General features: G+C 45.9%; 1 protein-coding gene across 2 annotated transcripts in view; it reads left to right on the top strand.

The window, feature by feature from the left end:
* The window catches only part of PHKA1 (phosphorylase kinase regulatory subunit alpha 1), a 2,290,600-nt gene that overhangs the window by 94,124 nt on the left and 2,173,329 nt on the right, over window positions 1–23,147 (top strand). For both annotated transcript variants that reach the window (XM_069648650.1, XM_069648649.1), the window contains exon 2: window positions 6,327–6,485. In XM_069648650.1, the coding sequence (XP_069504751.1) occupies window positions 6,327–6,485 (159 nt within the window). The remainder of the gene's footprint in view (window positions 1–6,326; window positions 6,486–23,147) is intronic.

Genomic DNA, 23,147 nt, shown 5'->3' with positions numbered 1-23,147 from the left:
CGTTCCCAACCTTGTGGTGACACCAGATCTGTTGAGGGGGCAAAAAAGAAAGGTTCTTCTTTGACCGGCAGTGCCGAGGCCCTTCCTTCGAAGGCTCAGTTGGCGGTTGGTATGTCGCAGAAACATTCCAGGCCTCATAGTACCGGCTCTGCCGAGGTTCCTTATGTTAAGGCTAAAATTAAGACCCCTGACCCATCGACGGGGACCCCTGCCTCACTTCCTCACGTGCCGCAATTCCACTCAGATGAGGACAAAATGGCGGCCGTTCCCACCACGACCACGAAGGCCATTTTAGGTACTACCCCTAAAACTACGCCATCGGCCCCTGGTGTAGGGTTCGGTCCTTTGGGTGAACCTAAGGTCCCTTGTGCGCATCTTTACCGGCCGGTTTATGAATGGAACGCCCGGATGCCTCTTCCGCACAATGTTTCGTTGCCCGCGGGGGCGGCTCCCTTGATTTATGTGGATACGTCGGTGGAGGGGCCGGTGTGGCACCCTTCTCCGTTACGTCCGTGGATTTGGCCACCTCATGAGAGGCCTCCTCAGGTTCCGAAACAATCTCCTGAGGATGCCTTTTTCGGTAAATTTCAAGCGCTTCTGCGCACCGACCCCATGAGGGAATATTTCAAAGGGCTTTTCAAGGAGATATGTCCACCTGCGCCTACGGCTCCACCTGTTCCTCCGGTGGTTCCGCCGGCGCCTCCCTTGCCCGTCATGCCTCCCCCTGCTCTTCCGCCTTTGCCACCATTGTCCCCAATGGACAAGGCAGTGCCTGACACGGCTCAGCAGGATCCTGACCTGTCAGATGACCCTCAAGGCGATCAGGACAACGAGGACCTGCCTCGCTCTATTAGAGCTTTTCATGACCGGGTACTGGACATGATGAGTTTCTTAGATGTTCCGGTGCCTGAGGTACCCGCTCCGCAGGAGGGCGTGCTTTCTGGGGCGTTCACCTTGTCTCCCTTGGAGTGTACCGGCCTGTTCCTGCAGAAGGACGTTCTGGCCTAGGTCCGAAGAGTTTGGGAAAAGCCACACTCAGGACTTTTTGTCAATAAAAAGATTGACGCGAGGTACAGGCTGCATTCTTCGGAAGAAGTGGCCTTGTCTTGTCCGCCTCCCTCCTCCACGTGGTGGCTGCGGCTACGTTGCAATCCAGACCTGCAGCATCCTCTTCCGCGACGGCTACTAAGGTCTTGGGAAAGGAGGATAAGCTCCTGGACTCCCTAGGGAGGACAATCTTTGCCAATTCGGCCTTGCAGCTCAGGCAGGCCAGTGCAGAATTGATTTTGGTGGGAGCTAACATGCGGATGTGGAAAAGTCTGTCTGAGTTTGAGGAGCACATTCCGGTCGAGAAGTTGTAAGATTTTAGAGGTGGCCTTTCCGATGCCAGGGTCTTGGCCCAGGATCTCCTGGAGGCTGCGGCTCATCACGTAGACACCTCGGCTCGGGGTCTGATGCTGAGAGTTGATACCTCGCGGCAAGCATGGCTGCATGCCACTAAGTTTTCGAACGAAGTGCAAGACAAGGTGCTGGATCTTCCATTCGATGGTAAGGAGCTTTTTCACTCTTCTACTGATGTAGAGCTCACCAAAACCAAGGATAGCACTCAGACGGCTAAATCATTGTCTGTTCTGGTTAAAGCTCCTTTCAAATCCCAGAGACTGTTGTCGCAAAGACGGCCTTCCTCTGGTTTTAGGGGCTTCCTCGACCGCAAATCTCGCAGATAGGATACTCCTGCGGGGAATAACCGCCGTAGACAACAGCGTACGCGGTTTTTCTCCCGCTCCTCAGCCTCCTCATCAGGTTCAGGTGGCACCGATAAGCCTGCCAAATGAGGGTTTTCCGCGCTTGCACGAGACCCCGGTGGGAGGACGCATTGCATCTCATTGGGAGGCGTGGCAGACCATCACAGAAGACAAATGGGTCTTGTCAGTCGCTTGAGCGGGCTTACCCTTACCTTTACCCTCTAACCCACGCCTCAACCCTCCTTTTCAGCTGTCGGGCTCACCCTCCCTCAAGGCTAAGGTTCAGAAACTTCTGCACCTCAGAGCTGTGGAACCCGTTCCCCTTGGGGAGCGAGGGGAGGGCTTTTACTCCCGGCTGTTTACGGTGCCCAAACCCAACCAGGCTGGCCTGCGCACCATCCTAGACCTTTCCCAGTTCAATCTTTTCCTACCCCAAGAGAAATTCAAGGTGATCACGCCCGGCCAGATCCGCTCCTCTTTGCAGATGGGCGATTGGCTCAGCGTGGTGGATCTTTAGGATGCGTACATGCATATCCTGATTTGGAATCCACACAGGAGATACCTCTGCTTCTCTTTGGGAGAGGAGCACTTCCAGTTTCGGGTGCTTCCTTTTAGCCTCAGCTCGGCGCCGCGTGTCTTCACGAAGATGATGTCGGTGATTGCGGCCTATCTTCGTCTCCAGGGTATCCATGTGTATCCTTATTTGGACGACTGGCTCTTTCTTAAGCAGCCCTTGTCCGTTGGCAGCAGCGGGCAACCTCCAGTCTCTCCTTCAGCTTCTGTTCCATCTTGGGCTGTCGGTGAACTGGCGGAAATCCTCCATGACGGTCTCACAGGACCTGATCTTCCTGGGTTTTAGTTGGAACACGATCGACTGCCGAGTGTATCTGACCGGGGACAGAATGGCGGATCAGTTGGCCATGTGTCAGATGTTTGCACAGTCAGAGAGCATGACGGCCTGGTGTTTCCAGAGGCTTCTGGGCCTCATGGCCTCGTGTGTACTGGCTCTTCCTCTTGATCGTCTCAAAATGAGACAGACCCAGATGGCTCTTAGGAGTTCCTGGCGTCAGGCTGTGGACCCGGATTCCAAGCGGATAATGATTCCAGATTCCATGAGAGTGGACCTGGACTGGTGGTCATCTCTCAGCAACCTGTCGGTGGGCGCAGGGTTTCAGGACCCAGCCCCCATGGGGACGATCACGAAGGACTCCTCCCTTTTGGGGTGGGGTGCAACATTAGATCTTCTTCAGGTCTCGGACCTCTGGTCGCCTCAGGACAAGCTCCTGCACATAAATCATTTGGAGCTGCTGGTGATCTTTCTGGCGCCCAAGGCGTTCAGACCGCTCATTGTCAAAAGGTGGTCCGCATAAGAACGGACAATGTGGTATCAATGTATTACATAAACAAGCAAGGGGGAACAAAGTCTCCCCCTCTCTTGGACCTGTCCATCCAGATTTGGGAGTGGGCCGTGCTTCGTGGGGTCTGACTGCTTGCAGTGCACATCCCGGGCCAGCTGAATGTCAGAGCGGATGCCCTCAGCCGGCAGACAGTGGTCAGCTACGAGTGGGAGTTGAAGGCGGAGGTCCTCTCATGGATTTTCTCGCGTTGGGCACACCGGAGGTGAACCTCTTCGCCACGGCGGTAAACAAGAAGCTTCCTCAGTACGCCTCCAGAGGGGAGCTGGGAGCCTACTCTCTGGGGGGATGCTCTCGAGATTCCATGGCACAACATGAGAGCTTACGCCTTCCCGCCTCTGCCCCTAGTTCATTGAGCAATTTGGAAGTTGAAGAACTCTGTGAACTGTTCTCTTCTACTGATAGCCCCGTGGTGGCCGGCCAGGTCTTGGTTCTCAGAACTTCAACACCTGTCGGTGTATCCGCCGATCAAGTTACCAGTAACTCCCGATCTTCTTCACCAAGGGGAACAACAGATGTGGCACCCCTCCCCACAATCGCTCAGCTTGGCGGCATGGTGCCTGAGTTCAAGTCTTTAGAGCATTTGAGTTTCTGCGGATAACATGCGTATTATCCAGGCAGCCAGGAAACCCTCGGCCAGATCTCAATACAAGAGTAAATGGCTCAGGTTCTGTCATTGGTGTTTGGAGAAAGAGTTGGATCCGAAGGCGGCAACGATTGACACAGTGCTGTCCTTCGTATCCTCCCTAGCAGAGTCAGGGGTTCATGTTCTGTCTTGCAGGACTTATCTCTCAGAGGTTTCCGCTTACCTTTCTACAGACCTGTGTTCTTATTCTCTAACTAACTCGGTGGTGAGGAGACATTTTGCTGGCTTGACACGCCTCTACCCTCCGGTTCGTAGTCCACACCCCCCTTGGGATCTAAATGTACTCCTGATGGCACTGTGCCATAAACCCTTTGAGCCAATGGCTACGGTTGACCTCAAGTACGTGTCCTGGAAAGTGTCCTTTCTGGTCGCCGTTAAGTCGGCGAGGAGAGTGAGTGAGTGAGCTCCAGGCATTGTCGGTGGAGCATCCTTTCTTGGTCTTTCACAAGGACAAGGTAGTCCTTCGGACAAACCCGGCTTTCCTACTGAAGGTAGTGACCGAATTCCATCTGAATCAGTCGATCTCCCTTCCGGTCATGTTTCCGAACCCTGCCTCGGAGGCTGAAAGTGTTCTACACTGTGTTGACGTCCGAAGAGCTCTTAAGTTCTACCTGGACAGGACTTCCGAGCTTCGGAGTTCTTCTCAACTTTTTGTGACCTTCGGTAACCCTCAGGGCAGGCTGGCGTCTAAGGCATCTATTTCCAGATGGATTGCCGCCTGTATCACGGAGTCTTTCACCGTCCAAAAGCTGAAACCTCCTAAAGGTATCCATGCACACCTGGTGCGGGGCAAGGCAACCGTGGTTGCTTTTCAGAAATATGTTCCCTGGGAGTCCATCGCTAAAGCAGCTACTTGGGCCTCCCCATCTGCTTTCTGTAAGCATTACTGCCTCGATATGAGCTCTAGAGCTGACGCTCAGTTTGGTCAGGCTGTGCTAAAGAACCTGTTTTAGTAAGGGGTATTTCCATCCACCCATAGTTCCTGTAAGGAGTGCTTGGGAATCTCCCACAAGTATGGAGAAAAGGGGACGGGACGTAGGAGTATTACCAGGTTACTCACCGTAGTGACCACCTTACTCCTAGTCCATAGTCCCCTTTCCTCCATACGCCCGCCCGTCGTCCCCTCTAATAAGGTTCCTCTGTTATTGCTAATGGGTCTTGGACCCTGTGATAGAAAAGGACTGATGGGCGATGCGCAGGAAAGAGAGGGACACATTTTGGAAAAAAATGTTGATGCTTTTTACAAAGTGCTCCGGTCCCGTCCCACAAGTATGGAGGAAAGGGGACTATGGACTAGGAGTAAGGTGGTCACTACGGTGAGTAACCTGATAATTCTCTACATACGTAATTAGTTTATAACTTCCACTATAATTCCCAGGCTTATGAATCAATGTGATGACCGCCTCCCACATGGAGTCAGATCAGGATGTTTCAAATACACGTGTTACAATGTTGAACCAAAAAAGAAGCAAACAAGTGATTGCTATATTTGCACATTTTCACTGTAAACCTTTCATGTCCTGGAGCCTTTTTAATCTCATGTTTCTATGTAGCTCTCCTCTAGTCAGATGGATGGGGCCCCTACAGTTCCTTGTAAACCTTTCATGTCCTGGAGCCTTTTCTAGTATCATTTTCTGTGTAGCTCTCCTCTAGCCAGTTGGGACCCTCTAGGCTGCCTCTGTCTACATCAATAAGAGTGTAAACAAATATCAAAGAATTGGTTTAGGAGTGATGACAGTAACATGTTTGTAATGGTCTCCACAGAAGCTCCTGAAAACTTTTAATGGCATTGTTTGCTATAACCAGAATTCCATTTCGCACAGTAACTGTTTCTATAGTACCACACATTCCGCCCTCACACCCCCGGCAGCTTTGAAAGACGTATGGCTACCAATTTCCCATGTTCGTCCCCTTCTCGAAAACCGCTTTTTGATGGTGGTTAAGAGCATATATAGGACAAGTCATCTCCCAACCCAGTCAACTTCTTTGTCTTTGCATCTTTTGTTCTAGCAAAGCATTGCTGCACAGTTTAAACCTTTTGCGTAGCCGCTCTAACTTCATGCCACGCTTGGTCGTAATGGGTGGTATAACTTATAAATATTCACCTCTCAATGTGACTATAAGAGTAAGTAATTGTGATATGCCTATTATGTAAAAAGTAGAAGGAACACAAGCAGACCAAATGGTCTTGTTGATGAACCTTCTCCACCAAGTGAGCGACAGAAAAGAGACATTCTATATTGGCAAATGCTGCATTTCGTTTTTGTTTACCTTCCTATTGATCACCAATGAATAATAATTCTTTCAGTTGCACGCATCTGGACAGTTATCCTATAGAACAACAGTTGCACGCATCTGGACAGTTATCCTATAGAACAACAGTTGCACGCATCTGGACAGTTATCCTATAGAACAAGAGTGTAGTGTAAGGCAGTGATGTTTCCAATTTGATCTGGAACACCAGCTTGACTGAGGTTAAAACATGATTGTTATGAACATAAAGTGTTTTCTATTTTACAGAATCCAGTAACTGGCTTACTTCCTGCAAGTTGTGACCAAAGGGATGCTTGGGTACGAGACAATGTCTACAGCATTCTTGCTGTATGGGGTCTAGGACTGGCATATCGGAAGAATGCCGACCGTGATGAAGACAAGGCCAAAGCATATGAACTGGAACAGGTAGGCAAATGTAATGGTTGTATATGTTAATGACAACACAGCTTTATGCTGCATCTCTTACAATATGGTTAGGACGCTTATTTGACGTCTTTTTAGTCACACCACCTTGTCTCCTTTGCACCCAACTCTTTTACTGCCTCTTCTCTTGTAACCGCCATCATTTCCTTTGTTTTTATCTCTTGCTCACCATTCTTTTTAAGCCAGCCATTATGATTTTATTTGATCAAAGGAAATGTGCTTTAGATGCATTTCATAGAAATTGCGTAACATTTGGCATGATCAACATCTGCAACAATGGAGCTCTTGCAACGTACCTCTATGACCGATTATTTGTACAGAATCTTAACTTGCCCACTATCGTTGATCAGTAGCCTTGTCTTCGTTTCTCATGTTTTACATTAGTCTTTTTTTATATTTATTCTCTCTCCCCTACATCTTTGCCTTTGAAAAGGACATGAGCTGATAGCCCCACATTTGACCTCAGTTTGCGTTTCAGTTCTTTTTCATTTTTCCCAATTGACTGGCAGGAACATTCAGAGGCTGGTGGAAGCTCGCCACACTGCATGTTGGTCAGAGGCGTGTTCCCCCGGTCGATTCTGTTTAGAACTATCACTTGTGGTGCAGCTGATGCTCCGTCCCTTACAGCCAATGCCTCCCAAAATGGGAGACATCCTAAGGGTGAAGGGGGTATAGCTAGAAGACATGGACGAAGAGTCAAGGGTCTGAAATACACTGCCAGCATTCAACATTTAGGGTACATGGAGAGAAAGAGCCCAGTACAAGTATTGGCAGGCACTCAATGGGCGACCATTGAACCCTGCTCTTCTGTCTGTACCGGACTGGTGGTCCTGTCCCGTCAGGCATGTGGGGCAGAGCAGCAGTCCTGGAGATCTCGAATATTCGTGTGTGGGTTTGAGTGTACTGTCTTTCCTAAGCTTCAGACCCTAACCTCTGGGCAGAGGCTGTTTCCCCTCTTCTCCCTCCATACACAGTAGGGGGGACTGCAAAACAGCCCTCTCACAACTACCTGTGACTGCATATGCCCCTACCTATGTTATCTGTACATTACATACCCATTCTTTAAACCTGACCAGACACCTATCTGACGTAAAGTTGATGTGACAATTATATGCGAAACCAGAGACTTGATACTATACATTCCTCTACACCTTCCCTTCAGGAAACCAGTGTGATCTCTAAACCAGTTTACCTAATACCACACTTGGGCCACAGGCCACCATTTTACCTGAAAGATTTACATCAACATTTATCAGGGTATTCGTTCTGTAATTCTCACTTCTGGTGCACCTAATGTGCCATCACTTGCGGCGGATGCCTCCCAAAATGGAGACGGCTTTTGGGTGTGGGGTCGTCACAGCTGGAAGATCTAGACGAAGAGTCAGCAGTCGCCTCCCTCCTACCCCTCAGTTGCAGGGAAGTAGCTCTGCGCACTGAGATAGTGTTCCAAGGAGCATGCGGATGGGTGATTGCCTACATCCAGTAGGAGCCTGCAGGTGGTTCTTCGCGGACCGTTGGTGTGCAAGGACTTTCACTCCTCCTTTCTATTTACTGTAGCCCTTTCCCTCCAGGTTATTCCCGGTGTGATTTGGGCTTGTTTGAAGGATGGGGAGAGGAGATGTGGCGTGTGCGGGACCAGACTGGGTAGGATTCTAGAACTAGTGCCTTGAACGTGAAGTGGCAGAGCACAGCTATTTCTCGCTCATGTCGGCACTGGGCTAAGACAAGACTCACAAGTATGTAGAGACTGAGCACTGGTGAGCTGATGCATATTCAACTCCAGAGCGAGCCAAGGTATAGAAAGTGGGCAGGCAACCCTCCTTAAACTGCACATGGGGTGTACATGACGCCAAACTGTCAAATTCTAGTGGCTGATAGCATGGACCATGGGGGAGTGCTCTTCATCTTCAATGGCAGCGCCTGGAGAGATAGTTGTGTGGTCCGAGGAACAGTTCATGCTACTGTGTCAGCTGGGATTATCACCCCCCACTACCTTGTTCCGACTTCCAAACCCCGAAGCATTCATCACTATTCCACTTTGTCGCCACCAAACCTCTAACTATCCATATCCAATATAGTCAACCTATTACCTCCACTTCTCTTCGCCACCATATTCAACCTCTGTCTCTATGGCAGAGGTCTGAAAACTTTGGCGCTCCATATGATTTGCACTACAACTCCAGTCAACCTTGGCTGCTCAGTGAATGGTGAGGGATCATGGAAGTCCTAGTCCACCACATTTGCTGAGTGGCAGGTTACAGACCCCAGATTTATGGGCAACTTCCCAGCCTGCTACAAAACAGCCACTGTCCTACCTCTAGTAAGCAACTGCTGTTTAACTCAATTATGGTTTATTCTATAGACCTATTTCACTGCTAAACCACCACTCCAAATGTATTGAGGTGGTTTGTCTTCAGTCACATTGTCAAGTGCCTAAAGGTACACTCACTTGACAAATCTCACCAATCTGGTTTTTCCACCAAGATTGCTCTCGCCCACGTCTCCAACTTCCTAACCACTACAGATCACTCTTACATCTCCATCCTCATTTTATTGAACATGGCTGGAGCCTTTAACACTGTTGGCCATCCCTGTCGTATTGAAGCAGTTTGCTCCCTTGGCTTTAAAAATCCTGCATTCGAATGGGGGTCCTTTTACCTCTGTGACCTGCTCCTTCTTAATTTAATGGAACTCACATAACGCCTCCTCCCTGACACAACTCCCAGTGGACGATCTTCAAGGATCTGTCCTAGGCCCAATCCTCTTCACCCTTTACACTCCTCCCTTGTCAATCTCATATCTTCTGTACTTTTCTCGTCACCTTTTTCACTACTGCTATATCAGAACGCATAGCCAAATTCCTTACCGCCATCTTCCTTTGGATGGCTGTACATTAACTCATGGTTAATTCCTCTAAGACTGAAGCCCTCTTTCAACTTGACTGGAATGCCAACTCTGCTCTTCCCTCCCCTTCTCGTTTCTCCCCGGATCTTTTCAACACCTCAACTACGATACACAACCTTTGGGCTCTCTTTGATAGCCACCAACAACTTTCATTACTACCACTGCAACCACAGCCAGGCTTAACCTCCACTTTATCAACAAAATACGCCGGCTCCTCACTTACCACTTCATAAAAGCCCATATCTACACTTTAGTTCTCATCATTCGAGTGGATTGTGTCCTCCAACGTATTCCTCATCTTAGATGTATTCCATCCAGCTTTAGCTGGTTCGGAATTTATTTTCGACAGAGGGCGCCGTGCATCGATCTCATCGAGTCGATGGTCCCTTGAAGGCCTCCGTTGAGGGTGACGTCATCGGATGTATAAGTAGCACGCGCGGCGCCCTTTGGCCTCAGTTCTGTTTTTCCTCAGTATACGTTGCTTCGGAGATTCAGCGCGCCTCGAGTTCTGTGAAGAATAGCAAATAATATAAGAAAACGAATATGTCCTCGTCATCGACGGCGACCACAACCCCGAAATTGGGTTTCAAAAGGTGCAAGTCGTGCGGTTCAAAAATGTCGCTCACAGACCCGCACCGAGAGTGTTCGTGGTGCCTCTGAGAAGGCCACGACATGGAGGCCTGTACGAAGTGTCAGGCGATGACGGGGAAGGCCTTGCGAGAAAGGAAGGGAAAACTACACGTAGGTCACAAATCTGACCGTAAAACCTCTAGCGTCGAGTTGAGATCCAGTGAGGAGAAATCTCCTCGACGCGAAGGGCATCGGTCCAGGTCCCGTAGCGATTCCCATCGCTCATCGTCTTCGACAAATAAATCGAAGAAACGACACCACAGGTCCCCCTCCATCTCGGACGAATCCCCAAAAAGGATGAAATGGCTCACTAAACATTCACCCGAAGAATGGGAAGCATTACTGAGTGATGGCAGAAGTTATCATTCCATACCTTCTGATCCATCTATTGCTATGATGGAGATCATACAAGCCAAAGTACAGAGCGCATATGAAGCAGAAATGATTAGCAAACAGGAATGTGATTACCTCATTAAAAAACAAGGACGCGTACCTGTTTTTTATATTCTACCTAAGGTGCACAAGAGCCTTACTAATCCCCCAGGCAGACCTATTGTTTCTGGAGTCAACTCCATCCTTGAACCCTTGTCTAAATTTGTTGATTTCTATTTAAGACCATTTGTGGTCAAAATGGATAGTTACCTAAGAGATACTTTGGATGCTATCAACAAAATTGAAAATTTACCTTTTACCTCAGGCCAGTTCTTATTGATCAGTCTGGACATACAATCCTTGTATACAGTTATTCCTCAAAGGGCCACTTTAGAGGTTATAGAAGAAACTCTACGAGAGAGGGTAGATGGTCATCCTGTCAGTAATGCCTTCATTATGTGGTGTGCGGAGTTTGCTTTGACTCGTAATTTCTTTCAGTTTCAAGGAGCATTCTTTGAGCAAATTGAAGGCACAGCCATGGGTGCTGCCATGGCGCCTAATCTTGCTAATTTATATGTGGAATTTTTTGAAAAAACGGTCATTTATCCAGTCACTAACCCGTATAGGAAACACCTTTTTGAAATGGCTTCGGTATATAGATGACATTTTTATACTATGGGAAGGAACAGCTATAGAGGCAGAACTCTTTGTCGAGTGGTTAAATGTACAGAACCCTTTCTTAAGATTCACTAAAGAGATCAATACACAAGAAATTAACTTCCTAGATATCACCATATTTCACTATGAAGGATACCTCAAAGTTAAACCTTACAACAAAAGAACTGACAAAAATGCTCTTCTCCATTTCTCCAACCACCATGATAATCATATTAAGGCGAATCTGCCCTTTGGGCAGTTTTTGAGGCTAAAGAGAAACAGTAGTTTGGGGCAGGATTATAAAGAAAGTGCTGCTCTGTTGTCAAGAAAACTGTGTAATAAAGGCTATCCTGCTGAGCTGGTAAAGAGGTCTTGCAAAAGAGCTTCTAATAATAATCGAGAGGCCTTACTAGAGAAAAGACAAAGAGATGATAAAGGTGATCGGATTGTATTTGTCAATACGTTTTCGAACTTGTCATATAAAATCAAAGGCATTATTAATAAGACATGGAAGAAAGTGTACAATGCTGAATCTACTCGACCTCCATTGGCGGCTTTTAGGAAAAGCCAAAACATCAGACAGATGCTCATTAGGAATGACATATCCATCAAACGACCATTAGCACCCAGGCAAACCACGTTATGGGGCCTTCCGCCTGTTAAGGGACATTTTCCCTGTGGAAAATGTGTGATGTGTGCCACGACGAAGGAAACAAAATATATTATGTTAAATCCTGATATTAAGTGGGTTCTTAATGAAATGACCAATTGTAACACGGAAAATGTTGTCTATTTAATTACGTGTCCTTGCGGATTACAATATGTAGGCAAAACCAACAGGAAATGTCGTACTCGCATGATAGAACATCGCAGTTGCATAAAAAACCGAGTACTGCTAGCTCCTATGGTTAAACATTTTGTACAGATGAAACATTCTCACGAGGATTTCAGTTGGGTGATCTTAAAGAAAATTTATGGCAAAAATAAATCAGAAATAGATGATAAACTCATCCTATTCGAACAAAAAATGATTTACAGGTGCCAAAGTCATATCATTGGTCTTAATGAAGAAATTGACTGGTTGCATACTCAGAGATAAAAGGACATGGGGTGGTAGAACATCCCTATGGAGATATAGATATATCTGATGGGTCATTAGTGAGAAATATGAAGTTAGTAAGATGCACTATGAATGGAAATGGGTTTTTCAAAAATGACACTGGTTTAGACTTTGTAAATATAATGTGATGAGTCGGATATGGTTCAGGTATTGTAATGTATTTTTGTAATGTGTTGCAATGGTTGACTTCACATAGTGTGGGCAACTTTGATTACCTTCAAACTATTTAGTGTAGAACTTGGTCTAATAATGGTCCCCTGGTTATGTTATAACCCCAGGTTTTTTACCTGCAGAACGGATCAGACTGTCTCCAGCATGGAATCCTGGGTTAATTGTAATTGTGGTCTCTAATTGGCCTACCATGGTAGGTGTATGTGAGCTGGTTTATTGCACTTACGAGAGCAGTGGGTTAGCAGCCGAACCGCCGCGCTTTCCGGAATCATGTTTTGGGTTTCCGGAGCTACATTGGGTGAAATTCCCGTCCTTATGCAAGGTAACAACTATTGATATTAATTACATTGTAGTTTAGAGATCTCGGTCAATTACCCATGATCGAGTAAATCTCTTTACTATGTTTATGAAATAAAGGGGGTTAGTCCATCGTTTATGTCTCAGCAATAGGATGCGCGACGTTCCATAAAACAAAGAAGGTTAGTCCTTCGTTTGTGTTTTAGCATTTGTCAACTTGAACTGCTTCTCATTACGAAAAACATGGGGTTAGCAGCCGAACCGCCGCATTTACTGGTATCGATCCCTGGTTGCCAGAGCTACATTGGGTGAAGTTTCGGTCCTTAATTAAGGTTACAACTATTGATATGTAGTACACTGTATTGCAGACGTTACTAATTGGGTATTAAATGATGGGCCACCGACTTACACGAGCATTTATTTGGATTTTATAATAATGGTTGATATTTAGTTAAACTACATTGTATTGGGCATAGCGTGCCACAGAAATACATGTGATATATATATATAGATATATATATATATATATTTTTTAGCTAGAACATTGATCAGGTTTCTTCTATTGTAGGTTACAATTTTTTGGACAATTTAACAGCGACGAAGAATATGTAAACAATCTCTTCATCCACGCAGGAGTATTTGCATGGCGTAATAGGTATATATGCATATATTGTTTTAAAATAGTGGTAGTGCTATGGTGAAGGTTGTAGTTTTAAAAGCACTATAGGGTTGTTATGAAAGGCATGACCACATTGAATGATAGGGATACACGTGGGAGCACCTCCTAGATGGGCAGGTTGATGGAAGCTCTATATAGTTTCAGCAGTCACGTGAATTTGTGATGAAGTGAGGGAGTAGTGGTTGTGTTGTTCACACCACTGTTTGTTTGTTGTTCCTTTCTCAGTTGAAATCAGGTTCCTGGTTACTAAAGAACCGTGTAGAGAACAGTATCAGACTTATTGAAAGAGGTCGGAGGGCATTCGGGTGCACTGTGGCACACCTACACTGCAGTAATCCTACTTGTGAGGTATGTAGTGACCATTGGGTTCAATTGATTTTACCAGTATATAGGTACATATTTGAATGTTACTGGTAACATAGTTAGCATTTTGGAGCTGACTTATGTATTTGTGATGATGTTGATCTGTAGTGATACCCTATTTTTCTTTGTGTATTGAAAAATTATAGGAGTACGGTTTGAAGAGTACTGTTGGGGCCCTGGATTACATGGTGGAGAAAAAATTAAAAGTGTTCTTCCCCTGAAGAAGGTTCATGCATTTAGCGCCACGATGAACTGAAACATGTCGGGACTGTTCATTCTGAGTTAATAACACTCAGTGATTGGAAATGTTTAAATCATTATATACATTGTATATGTTGATGTATTGTATTGTCATGTTATAGGAATAGATGTGAGTGAAACTAGTAATTTGTATTGTAGATGTATCCACTGTATGTTGTGTTGTGGGGTCCTTTTTACTGAAAATTCTGTTTTAGAGCTATTTTTATAATAGAACAAGTTGGGTTGTGATTCAACCTAGTAAAATAAACTATTTTTGATATTATAAAAAAAACAAATAAGTACTAGGTCTATTTTTTCAAGACTATTGGTATAATGAGGGTCTTTCAGCATCACACGATATGTAAAGATCAGTGTTGAGTGGGGAATGTATTTTCTGTCTCCTTTATATGATAAAGCATTCAGGGTCAACATGATGAAGGTGTTTGAGAAAGTGAAGCCTCGGTCCGCGCCTTCCTTGGAAGCCGGCCAGGAGCGTCATCGCTCCGATACTCGCGCGCCCCTGAGCCCGGGTGATCGAAAAAGGAAGGAGAATGAGATCCCTTCAATGGGCTCTAAAGACTCAATGGTCCCAGTTCTCAGGTCGAATGACGGATCTTCTCCAGTTTCCGAACAAGGTACGTCAAGATCTTCTATGGTGGACTTGTTCAGAGAATATTCTGAAAGGAGAGCTTTTTTGGCAACCATGGCCGGAGATCACAGTAGTGACGGACGCCTCACTCAAGGGGTGGGGAGCTCATGCCAACGATCTGACAATCAGCGGTCGTTGGTCTCCATCGGAGTCTAAACTACACATCAACCTTCTGGAACTGAGAGCAATTGGACTAGTGCTGAAAGCTTTCCTGCCATCTGTCAGAGGAAAGAATGTCCTGAGAATGACGGACAACACAGTGGCCATGCATTATCTAAACAAAAGAGGAGGTGTGGGGTCACTACCTCTGTGCAGAGAGGCAATGCAACTCTGGTATTGGGCAATTCAAGATGGAATCTCTTTAACGGCAGTTCACCTAGCCGGGGAAGAGAATATGACGGCAGATGCTCTGAGCAGGCAGAGCACGGTGTCCCACGAATGGGAACTGGCTCTGGAAGTCATTCAAGAGATCTTCGCCCTTTGGGGAACCCCTCAAGTGGACCTATTTGCGACCGGGATCAAACGGAAGTGCGAAAGGTATTGCTCAAGGGAATTTTCCCCCGAAAGGAGCCCTGGGGGACGCGTTCGTGGTGGAGTGAAATTTCCCACTATTGTACGCGTTCCCGCCGATTCCCGTCATTCCTCGGGTCATCAGGAGACTAAGACGCTTCGGGAGCCGCATGATCCTAATTGCCCCGGATTGGGCCAGGAGAACGTGATACCCGTACCTTCTAGACATGTCCATCTGTCCCCCAGTACGTCTTCCTCAGAGAGAGAACCTTCTCTCCCAAAGGGAGGGTCAGGTTCTCCATCCAGAGGTCAAAACCCTCAACCTTCACGCTTGGTATCTGAAAGGCTGAGATATAAGGATTGGAACCTTCCAGATAACGACATGGAGTTGTTGCTTTCGGCAAGAAGGCCAGCAACAAAGTCTCTATACCGTTGCCGTTGGAAAATGTCGATCCCTTTCTATGTCCTATTCCGGAAGTACTGTCCTTCCTTCTGACCCTAGCACATAGAGGTCTTAATGTTGGAACAATTAAAGATTATCTTGTGGCGCTTTCCATCTTCAAGCGCCCGTCGGAAGAATGCTCCTACTTCAAAATTCCTTTGATAGTACAATTCTTAAAAGGACTAAAGGACTCACTGTGTTTCCTCCTTACCCATTTCAAGTGCCAATTTGGGATCTCAATCTGGTCCTAAAATACTTAATGTGTGCTCTTTTTTAGCCTTTGCACACTTGTCCATTAAGATTACTGACATGGAAAACTGCTTTCCTAGTTGCTTTAACATCTGCAAGAAGAGTGAGCGAATTGCAGGCACTGTCTTCTGGGCCACCCTATACTGTGTTCCATAAGGACAGAGTTGTGTTGAAGGTTAAACCCTCATTTTTACCAAAAGTGGTATCCGATTTTCATTTAAGTCAGAATTGTTTTAGCCGCATTCTATCCTCCACCTCATCCTAGTAAGGAGGAGGAAAGGTTACACAGGTTGGATCCAAAAAGAGCTTTAAGCTTTTACATCTCTAGGCTTTCTAAGCTTAGAGTGGACAATCAACTGTTTATTGGCTACACAGGAAAGAGATTGGGACAGTCGGTGACAAAACAAACAATATCACACAGGATTGTGCTTTGTATTTCAGAATGCTCCTAATTAGCACAAAAAGACCCACCAGAAGGTCTAAGGGCTCATTCCACCAGAGGCATAGCCTCTTCAACTGCCCTACAAAGAGGTGTTCCTATAAGGCCCATTTGTGAAGCAGCAACTTGGTCCTCGCTGCACACTTTATCAAAATTCTATAGCCTGGATGCTTCTCAGTCTAAGGAGCTTAATTTTGGTAATGCAGTACTATACTCGGCCATCTAAGAGTATTGAAAAATCTAAGCCCTCCTCCAGAGGAATTGTCCATATTGCTTTGGGAGTCTCTCTAAGATGAGGAATACATTGGAGGACACAATCCACTCGAAGAACAAGTTACTTACCAACTGGTAACGTTCTTTCGATTGGATGTTCCTCCAACGTATTCCTCATCGCCCTCCCATCCTACCCCTCTGTAGATTTTTCTGAGCTATTGCCACTCCAACTCTCGCAAGGCAAATACCTGTCTGCCGGCACAGTCTACACAGTGAAAAATCAATAATGAAGGGGGAAAAACAGAACTGAGGCCAACGGGAGCCGCGCGTGCTACTTATACACCCGATGACATCACCCTCGGCGGAGGCCTTCGAGGGACCATCGACTCGACGACATCGGCGCCCTCTGCCGAAATTTTTTTCCGAAGCAGGATGGAATACATCTAAGATGAGTAATACGTTGGAGGAACATCCAATCGAAAGAACGTTTCCAGTTGGTAAGTAACTTGTTCATCTTGACTATTGTGTGACACTGCTTCCTGATCTCCCCCTCTACATTTTAGCTCCTCGCAACAAAGTTCTAACCTTTTCTACATGTACACTTTTTTACATATCCATGCCCTCTGCCTCCACTAACCACAGGCACCACACTGGGTGGGACTTCATGCAAAACCGCTGTTTAAGTTCTTGTTCCTAGTCTATAAATACATTCATGGTCTTCTAAAATCTTGCTGACTGCATCTCTACATACTTTGCAGTCTAGAACCAACACTTATTGTCCCTCTGCAAGTTACTGGTCTCCACTCCCTTGCCCATCCTCCCACTTTTGCGCCTTTTCTGTAATAGCACCACTGCACTGGAATGCTCTTACTACACCTAACATTCTTTTAGTGGTACTTTTTAAAAACCAAACTCAAACTTGACTGCATGTTGTCCGAACGGGACCCTACAAGCCCCGCCCCCACCCCAATCCCCTTTACACAAGGGACAACTTACCTACCACTTTAACCTTCTACTCAGGTCAAGCCATCAAATTAATTGACATCATATTTCCACTTATAGAGGCCAATTACAACAGTGCCATTCTTACTTAAAATACTAGACCGGGTGTCCTATCTCCAGATACAGGAGTACTTGGAATCCAATCAGCTCCTGGGAATCTGCCAATCTGGCTTCAGGCCCCAACACGGCACTGAAACGGCGCTGATCGATCTGAACACCCAGATAGACGAACTCAAGGATAAGGGGAGCACAGTCTTGCTACTCCTTCTTGATCTTTCGGCCGCCTTCGATTTGGTGGACCATAAAGTACTATGCAATCACCTCGACTCAGCTGCCCACTTCGCACAGGATGCCATAGTTTGGATCCAATCCTTTCTGAGCAACAGGACCATGAGTCTTCTCACCATCTGCGGCAGACCCCATACCTATTACATGTGGTGTGCCACAGGGTTCCTGCGTCTCACCTACATTGTATAACATATTTACTAAGCCCCTATTCGATGATCTGGACCTTCTGGGTATCACCTACACTAATTGTGCATATGATAACCAGATCCTCATACCGCTTACCAGTGATTATGACAAGGATATGGCCTTAGTAAATAAAATCTATCTCAACATCCAGGCATGGATGGCCGCCCACGGTCTATGCCTGAATGATGACAAAACTGAGCTCCTCGTCCTAGGGACTACATTTAACCTCAACAAACTCGGCCCCAAATATACCTCTTTTATTATTGATGGTAACCTTATTAAAGTTGCAAAAGAGGTAAAAATCCTAGGTTTCCACCTCGACTCCACCCTCACTTTTGTTAAACAGGTCAATGCCATGGCCTCGGCCTCTGCATATACCTGCAGACTGATCAGAGCCGGTAAACCCTTTCTATCCAATGATAGCTGTACCATACTGGCCTGAGCCCTAATTTTGTCCAACTTGGACTATTGTCACCCCCTATACTTGATCGCTAGCAAGCACATTATTAACAAGATTCAAATTCTCCAGAATAATGCTTTGAGAACTGCACATGGCATTGCCAGAAGAGAACATATTTCTGAGGCAAGGAGACAGAATAAATGGCTGTCGATCAGCGATAAAATCTGACTCAAAATTGTGTCGTTAACCCATAAATGCCTTAACAATGCAGCCCCTCACTGTTTGGTGGAGAGAATCCATTACTAGCCGACCGACCAGGACTACCAATTCAGATTGCCTAGTCGTACCTAGATTTAAATTGACAAAAGCCGGAGGGAGCAGCTTCCCGGTCAAAGCAGCGCAGCTATAGAACTCCACCCCCCCACCCTGAGGGTGGATTAAACATTTCTTAAATTCAGATATAACACTACTAAATGGCTCAGAGAAAACGATGACTAACCAACCTTAGTGACTGTCTCTCTCCCTTGCATGCATCATAGCATCACCCTATTGATCTGTCTGTATATAATCACTGCAAATATTTGAATATGCTGTATATCAATATTGTAAATTATTTAATTACTGACCGCTTAACATGTATATATCTGATTTACAGATCCCTGATTGTACCCCAATGGGGAACTGCTGTACACCTTTTTCTTTTTGTAACCTGTGTAACCTTAAGCTGAACGTTTTCATGTATCATCCTGTATTCTGCGCCCTGATACCCCCGGGTTTGGTACCCATTACAAATGAATAAACAAACTAACTTGGGGTGTACCCAATTGCATATTTAGTAGTCAGCCAAATTGTTATTTTATTTCATAAATCATGTTGTAAACATTAAAAATACACTTTAAAAAAAAATCCCATCCCTATTTTGAATGTGTTCCCATCTTGCATGCATTTCTGTTAATTTTAATTAACATCCCATCCTTATTTACACACACACACACACACCCACACACACACCCACACCCACACCCCCACCCACCCACACACACACCCACACCCACCACCCCACCAGTTACAGGGCTCTCCATCTACACAGAAATACATTTTTATTTCTCACACCTTTCCTGTTGAAGCAGGCTAGCATATAATATTGTTTGAGAAATGTCCCAATATGCAAGGTTTCCAAAGAGGACAATATGGGTTTGGAAATGTTGACCACATCTTGTGCTGCCTGACATTCAACTGAATCGTCCTCAAACTTACCCGGAAGAGGCAGCCCACCTGTTGTGAAGCCTTCTGATATCCAAATATCTTCTATTCCTTTCAATTTCACCATCATAGCACAACTCTTTGACTATGTCGTATACAATCTCCACTACCTGTTGTGAATTCTTCATTCTCTATATGTACTTTCTCTAAGAACAAATTAGGCTTCCCTCTAGCTCATCCTCACTACCTCTCCCCGCTGCACAAACTTGTGGACCTTTGTCTTATTTTTAATAGGAATGCTTTCAGAATGTGTAATTCCATTTCCTTTTGCAATCTTCACTCCATATTTTCCTCTGAGATTTTACATAGTATTAAAGTGATAAGACAAAGTATTAGGTTTGAAACGAAAAGCAAGGAATCTGGAGCTGAATCGCTTTTGTTAATCGGTAATTCGACTGAATACTTGCACAAAGCCGACGTTCTAATTTCTACTGACCTGGGCACATTTATGTCTGTTTAGTTTTGTAATCATTTGTGTTCATGTACCTGGTGTCTGTTCGCATATATCTGTGTTTGTTTATTTTGCTTCGCTAGCTTTCACACCAAATTTTAACAGAAAAGAAGAAAAATAGAAAGAAGAAACAAGACCGACCATAGAGAAAGGAATGCAATGATGAGCCAAATAACAGATTAAATGAAGTCCAACAATAATGCAACTATTGCGGGACACAAAAATCAAACCAACCTCCTTAAGTTTCTAAAATAGTTGGGGGAGGTGTGAAGCCTAAAATATACAGAGTGAAATGCCCCCTTTGAAATGTTAGCACGCCAAGTAGCTGCTGTCCTCAAAATGTGCTACACTTCAGCATACAGGTCTTCCACCTCAGCAGGACCCACTATCGCCCCTTCATCTTCAAGTCTATTTAATGTATTATTAGGAATGCTTTTTGTACAAGCACCCGCTCCAGAAAATGCCTCTGTTCTCCGTTGGTCACTAAATGGGTCATTTCTGGTTGAAATGGTGACCCACTCCACGTACACATACGAAATACAGGTAAAGACACAATTTCTGCGTCTGGTACAGTGGTATGCTGGGCAGACCTCAAAGTGTGCTAGTAAACCTATCGAACAAGCTCTGCTAAGCCAACAAGATGGACACATTTAAGTCTGCACTACTGGCACAGGCTGCCTCAAGACTGAAAAAGGATGTGGACGGCTTTGTCCTATGCGCCGCCCAAGCTTGTGATGGTGCTGGTGGCTGAGCCATCAATGTTGTAAATGATGTGGATGATTAGGGATGGATATCTCTGGATGCAAAGCTACAAGAGATGATTGGAGTTTTCTCCTCGCTGTTCTCTGAACTCTAGTGACTAGTGAAGCTGAAGAACAAATATCCACTCTGGAGGACATAGTGGAATACCTAAACTGGGGTTTCTGATCAGTGAGACAGCCAAGCTGCTGGATGCAAAGCCCTCAGAGGTCGAAAGGCGAAACAGCATTAGTCGCTGGCCTCTGGGCTCAATGATAAGCTATCTGGAAGATTAGTATGTTTGGCAACACCAGAGAAAAAGGGCATTTCCAGCCTCTTTTCATTGGAGAGGGCTCATACTGTTGTGGCACGGGCCTACCTCCCACTTGACCTCCACGTTCCAGAGCCTCATCAAGTGTCTGTGGTCAGATTGCTTCATTACCAAGACATGTTGCTTCTGCAGGCCCGGCAGATAGGCCAATCGTTGTTGATGGATCAAACATTTTTTTGTTCCCTGTCTTCATCCCAAAATGTCCGGAAACAAAATCAATCCATTGACAGAGTTAAAAGGAAGTTGGACCTGAATTATATGTTGATGTTCCCATCAAAGTTCAATGTGTTTCACAATGGTCAAATCTGGTTCTTTGCTTACCCTCGTGAGACATAGGATTGGATGGACCGGAGGAGTGTTAAGTGCACCAAGTTAACATTTAGGACAGCGACAATCATTCCCCCCAAAGGGACATAGTGGATCCGGACTATGGGAGGCTCACTGTTGCAGAGGATAGGTCACTCATTCTAATTGGGGCTACATTGCAAGTCACTGAAAAGCTGGTGAGGAGGGAGCCACACAGACTTCCATCAGGATGAAAGGAAGGCATTGGTGTGCAACAGAAATTAGGCAGTATATAGAATTATTAGCAAGAAAAGGGCTTCATGTACGGGGTGGGCAGTATCCGGCCTTTACACAGTGAGATTTCTGTCATTTACCACTATTACAGGCAATATAGATCTTAGGGTGACAGATGCTTCTAGGGGGTTCGACGTGTAGAAAAGCCCTTAGACGTTCACCCCAGGAAAAACACAACCCATTAGGGGGAAAACGCCCAATGTACCTCTTGCAAGGATAACATGGTTTTACTTCCACACAAAAATGGAGAGCGCTAACAAGGAACACTGCTGCTGTGAAACGTTCTGAGAAAATCTGCATGAGCAGCACATTATGAAGCTACATAGTGTCATCAGTGGCATTATTACAAACAGTAGAAACCTGTGCAGCTGCTTCGTGAGATCCTATACATAGCCCGCCTTCTCCTAGGGGATGCCAGGCCATTGGCCCCAGCCCCATCCGTCCATCTTCTTCGACGTGGGTGATGCTGCATTAGTCATTGGTCACAAACCGGATAGTTGGCAATTATTTGCAAACTAAATGGCACATCTCTATGTAGCAGTGCACCTGGTACGAACAGACAGTGGCCCGGTGGGGAATGCCGAGGTCCTATTAACTTGCACACTTCGCTCGCTCCCAGACAGGCAGGCACCTCTCCAACCTTGTTCTGGGCTATAATTTTATCCCTCCCTGCACCTTGCTACACAAATCACGTGACCTAGAAATGAAGGCAGGAAAGCCCTGCTTTCTGACCTTTTTTTTAGGTCTAACGGGCTTATGATCAGTGGTCTGGTGCTGGCTGGTACCTTTGAATTCAGAGGTCCAAATGATAGGGCATTTGGGTGCTATAACTTAGAATTGGGCCAGGTGGGGGTTGATGGCCCATGCCCTACTTCTCGTGGGATCGTATTGTGCGATGATACTCGACCCTCCTCCCATTGCCTTTCAGGGCCCATTCTTCCCAGTGCGCGAAGGTTGACAAAAATGAAGGGTTTATGCATATTGTGGCTCTGGCCTTTCTCATCAGTGCTGGGGATAGAGCCCATTCCTTTCCTTGTGTTCGCAACCTACGCCTGGGATGCTGGCTACTGCGCTGTTTTTAGGCCGTACGTTCCAATATGACTGCTAATATCGAAGATGGCATTTGTTCCTGCATGTGCACTACATCTACAAAGCATGCAATAATGTGATCGTGTAGAAACCTTTAAAGGCACCCTCCTCCACCCTGGTCTCTTTTATTATATCTCGCGGCCTTTGCCTTATTTCACACTGCCTGGGGGGTGCAGGAAGATTGTCTTCCCTTCCCAACAGAAGTCTTGACTGGTGGGAGTTGTGGGACTCTGAGTTGCTGTTTGTTAATGACACTAACCACACCGATGCAGTGCAGGATTGGATAGTGAGAAATAGGGAAGGGATCCTTTACAGTGTAGGAGACAACTGTTTTGGAATGTCAACTAGCTTTGCTACAAGGTAAAAAGGGGTGCAGTGCTTC

The sequence above is a fragment of the Ambystoma mexicanum genome, chromosome 2q (assembly GCF_040938575.1).
Source record: "Ambystoma mexicanum isolate Mex_15411 chromosome 2q, UKY_AmexF1_1, whole genome shotgun sequence".
Lineage (NCBI taxonomy): Eukaryota > Metazoa > Chordata > Amphibia > Caudata > Ambystomatidae > Ambystoma > Ambystoma mexicanum.
The sequence above is the reverse complement of the archived record's forward strand: the minus strand, read 5'-3'. Positions and strand labels throughout refer to the sequence as shown.